The sequence below is a fragment of the Fusarium phalaenopsidis genome, assembly GCF_050370095.1.
Source record: "Fusarium phalaenopsidis strain FUZ10S chromosome Unknown contig_32306, whole genome shotgun sequence".
Taxonomy (NCBI): Eukaryota; Fungi; Ascomycota; class Sordariomycetes; order Hypocreales; family Nectriaceae; genus Fusarium; species Fusarium phalaenopsidis.
In genome coordinates, this window is record NW_028145403.1 from 108,819 (window position 1) to 113,764 (window position 4,946).

At 47.3% G+C, this 4,946-nt stretch overlaps 1 protein-coding gene across 1 annotated transcript; it reads left to right on the forward strand.

Moving 5' to 3' along the window:
- Positions 1-3,316: 3,316 nt before the first annotated feature.
- On the forward strand, positions 3,317-4,480 carry LRP88_10875 (heme-containing dehydratase protein; the record flags this gene model as incomplete). The annotated part of the gene is made up of 1 exon (XM_083247323.1): positions 3,317-4,480. One exon carries the CDS (start codon positions 3,317-3,319, stop codon positions 4,478-4,480), a length of 1,164 nt encoding a protein of 387 aa, XP_083096471.1.
- Between the last annotated feature and the right edge of the window lie 466 nt (positions 4,481-4,946).

Consider the following 4,946-nt stretch of genomic DNA (forward strand, 5'->3'; position numbering starts at 1 on the left):
GGCTTCAGAAAAACGATAAGAAAACAGCAAAGAAGCTGGGATTGTGTGTGGAGGGCGGTCAAAGAATCCCTACTCTTCTATTCTTCATTGTCGTGTACCTCTGTCCATCTCTCATCGGTATTATGTATCTCCGGTCTATTACCACACATATCCATACTATGGCGACCCGTCTTTACCGTTTCGATAGGTGATCGGCGCGTTAGTAACGCGTAACGCGTGCTCTGTCCTTCTTACATTGTCGACCCTGTCTGCTATACATTTGAGCCAAGACGTGTTTCTATTGGTCTTTGCAAGTCGATACTATCAAGTATCTAGTAGAATATAACCTCCTTTTATTATGGGTTTCATTATGGGATTTCACGATCTCCCTTATCATAGTTCTTGGTGTACCATTTTTTGTAAACAGCGTGATGTTATATCATAAAAACTAACATAGCCCGGCATATCCGACAGCATCGTAATTCGATGCGTGCATTCAGGACCGCTGATATTAAGCTATTTGAGCTAAGTTTCAACCATCTGCTTCTCACAAGAGACCCTAATGAGGTATTCAGAAGAGTGAGGCCATTATCGATCCACCGTCCGATTCAGCTCCTTAGTGTTTTCCACGATGAAATCTGCTGCCTACTCTGTTACGTCAATCGAGACCGCTATCTCTGTCGAAGTTGCACAGGGATGGAGAATCACCCCAAAAAGGTTCATAAGCAACCATTGCGCCAACCGGGGCGTTGATAAAGGCCACGTCTCTGCAACAGTTTGTGCAGTACACACAAGCAGGCTCTGGCTTGCTATTTACGGCAAGTGGTAACTTGACCATGGTTTGGTCAGATTATGAGGTGGAAACTAATCAGTCTCCCCTCCCGACTTTAAAGAGACAATGTCTCGGAGTCCGGAAGAAATTTTACTTCCTGGACTTTGGTGATGATAAAGGTGAGCATCGTTGATACACCCCAAAACTATCAAATGAGGAGATAATAAGGAGAGCAAGTGTCAATGACGACAGCGATACTGGGTTAGATATCGCTGTATCAAGGTAACCTCGGTCTCTTGAGGGTTGGGAGGGGAGAGTTAGCACACTCTAATTTTCACCGTCTTTATGTCGGTCATCCATGCTTTTGCCCCAATGACACAACTGTCCCATTCTCTCTTGGTTCCCCTACTCCCTGAGTGTTCTGGGAACAAACTATTTGAAGCTACACCCAGTATCAAAATCCCCTCCATTCAACCAACGACTTTGTCCAATCGGTGTCTGGAACAGCTGAGCCGAGCAGTACAACATGCATGGTGCATATGAAGGTACTGGTAGGCTGGCATCTGACGGAATCGATTAGACGTGGCTATCATTCAATGCGACGCATGCGGATGGTTGTTCAGCCTGCCCAATTCGTACCTAGAGGACAGATCGACCATTTCTCTAACAATGAAGTTAAGGCAACAAATCGGAGACACAGAAGTGGAGGTTAAAGCAAGCATACAGAGTGAATCTTGAAGCAGGTATAGCGAAGCGGGTGCACAGGCGAAGTCACCGGCGCCTCTGCCCCTTTCGAGTTCAAAATACTTCCGGGGTACTAGTGTAAACACCAAGTCGCCTCACTCGAGCGACAGTAACTGTTTCCTAACTTGCAATTGGAGTCTTCGCCTTTCTGCCAAGTCTGAAATCACCCGATGTGCCAACGATAAACATGCACTCTACCCCATCGGTGGTGGGTGCACCTAAGAGAAGCAAGGTCATGTTCACAACGCCAGCTGAACACACCAACATCAGGACGATCTTACATAGCCGGGAATATCCGGAAGGTAGGTGTTGAGGGTGGGTAGAGACCTAAGAAATCGTGGCGAGGTATTGGTTCGGGGCCTTGACATTAGGCTGGCTTACCTCCGAGCCTGATTCACACACTCTGCAACTGCTACGCAGCATGGCCAACAGCCTGCCGTTGTGTAGTTACACAGCATTCATGATTATGAGTTCATAAGAAATTGTACTTGGTTCTTTGGCTGGTAATGGTGTGAAGCAAGTTGCAAGTCGGTCAGATGCATGCCACGTACGCTGGCAGCCGGCTTGCGTCTTGCGGCAATCTATATATCCCCGGAATTCTCTGCTCTTTTGACCTTTGATCAACTCCAGTTGTGCTTATCTTGACACTTCATCTTGCAACTCGCCTCAACACCAAGGAGAATTTTACTCGATCACCATAAACATGGCAGGTGCACAACAAGTCCAGTTGGTCAACTTCGACCTTGGCTTCTGCAAGTCGTGCGCCTGTAGCTCATTCCAAAACACCAACGGTGGCTATGACAGCTCTGTGTCTTGTTCATGTGGGTACAAGTATGGAAGTTCGCCACTCCCCGGTTTTGCGTTTTGATAACCCTGCTCGCTGGCATAACAGACCATGTTGACATCTGATCGGGCATCGACATTGCCGCCTCAAGGGTTTAATTCAGGCCCCTAGTGAAGATGGCAAGACTAACAAGTGGTATATGTCTTTGGTATTCGAGCCGTTGAAGTCTTTGAATTGGATGTCAGGGATCAAGGGTTCGAGCATCATTCTATGAATGGAATGGTGAACAAACAGTCTCTTCCGGATGAAAAGTTAAGTTTCGGCATGTGTATGCATGTGTATGAACCTCAATTTCAGATACCTTTCCTAAAAACAGGTGCAAAGCAACAACCGTCAAATTGGTCAATAAGATATGTAGGTCAAGCAAGGCTATGCTTGTCCTATGGGTTGTCCCTGACTGTTTGTCGCCTGCAGCACTGGCACAAATCTTGTATAATGTGTTCTGGCTGATCATGCGCAAGGCTGTCTGCGCAATGCTGAAGATCGGGATCGAGAGACGAGATTGCTTGATTAGGCATTATTCGGTATTATCCACTGAAAGAAGAGTGAGTATTCAATTTGTAATTACGTCATGCCTATCAAACACTATCGATTCAAGTTAGCTGCTGGGTAATAAATATTCAGGCGCTACTCGTCTAGCTTCGGTGCCTGTCTAGAGGTGGTTAAAGTGTCGGAATTTCTGGGCATCTGATTGGATTCAGTCTGATTCCGAATTGTTAATTCCACAGTTTCCGAATAGGATTCAATACTGAACTTATCTCCCGGATACTGTTTATCCAGCTCGGTCCGACGATAGTAGAGACGGTGTGTTGCGATAGAGTGAAACAGCAGGTAGAGGCAAATGGAGAAAAGAGGCGGACCGAGAGCCGGCATGTATATATACCGTCGATTACACGGCTCTTGTGACACTCATACTGTCAAGAGAATCTGCTCATGCCTCAAGTCCATCTACCTGTCAGTTCTTAATCCATCTCACCATGCTTCGATCACGCTTCCCTGCAGCACATCACTTTACAGTTTCTCTCTTTGGCTGTCAATACCAGGCAGAATCACCCAGTGCAGCCAAACTAGACCTTATCAACAAGTTCGAAGGCCTCATCAAGGATGCAGCCCTCCACGTTGACGAATTCGAACAGAATGATCTCCCCTCCAAGATCTGGATGAGCTACTGGTCCTCCCCACAGTCTTTCAAGTCGTGGTGGATCAGTGACGATACGTTGTCATTTTGGAATTCTCTTCCTGACGACGCCGGTTTCTGGAGAGAAACAATCAGCCTGCCCGCAACCAGAGCCATGTATGAGTCCAATGCTGAGCGGCCATCCGGCTTTGGGCATTGCGGAGAATCTATCCCTCTCACCGAGAAGACGGGTTACTGGGGAGCATATCGATCACGTATGACGCCTGACTCTCCCGATGACAAATTCGCGTCTCCTCTCTCTAAGTCACCCGAGCCGAGGCCATTTACGGCCAAGATTCGATACGGAAGGACTAGAATGACCAAATTCCCGGACAATATCTGCATGGTAGTCGAAGGTCAAGACTACAGTCTCATGCCAGATAAAGAACGCGAATATTGGGACGAGAACTTTGCTGGCCTCACCAAGCAATGGGTTACAAATGTTGTCACAGCAGGTCACCAGCAGGGTATGATATCTGCAAGAGCCTGCCACGGATTCACAAGTGGCAAGATGCTGGGGGCAACAAGCGAGACAGTTGGTCAAAGAAGCCAGACTGCGAACGACACAAACGGCACGATCGGCCACCACGGTGAGGCCAACACAAATGGTTCTGCCTTGTTCCCAGGCCTAGATTATATACGCCAGGCCCAGATACTCTTCTGGCTTGACCTTTCCAAGATGGAACACCTGGGGCGTTGGGATAAAGTCCATGTGAGGCTGAGGCGACAGTTCATGACTGCATATGGCCCTGGGGGTGCCTGTGAGGGTGGTGATCTGCTGCTCTGGGTGGACCTAGGAATCCCAAAGGGTAATGAAATCGATGCCGAGTATGTCGGGTGTTATGATGGAACTGGATTTTTGGCGTACGATGAGTATCCAGAGTTTGCGAGCGACTCGAAGGCTGGTACAGAGTTGACGTCTTTCTTTGATAAACCAATCAAGTCGGAACCAATTGATTGGTAATTATAATTAGTGTGGGTAAATAAGAAGGGCAAATCCCGTCTGTCGAGTCTTGTGTGTTGCTTAGCCAGGCTACTCTCTGACTTTCACATAATATATGTAATTCCATTGGAGTAATACTATACCAGGACTAATTTTTGCTTTACCCACATCTGCGGCCAATCCCCCAAAGAATCCTCATCCAGGGAGCAGCTAAACCTTCCTACTCGCACGTAATTTTCACCTTGTGGACAGAGAACCAAGCCATCTATCCCAACTACATCTCGTAAACCTTTTGATATATCCCAAGAAAGCATAGCCCGTAAGCCACGCCTTGCTACGACCATGAGCGCAACATAAACCTGCCCCTCAAACTTGTCCTCGTTAGCTGAAAACTGATGGGTGGATTTTTCAGCAGCGGTGTTGGAATTCCGATTCTGGTAGATAAGGCAAGTTCCCAAGTCCGAGTCCTTAGATAAAATCATGCCCA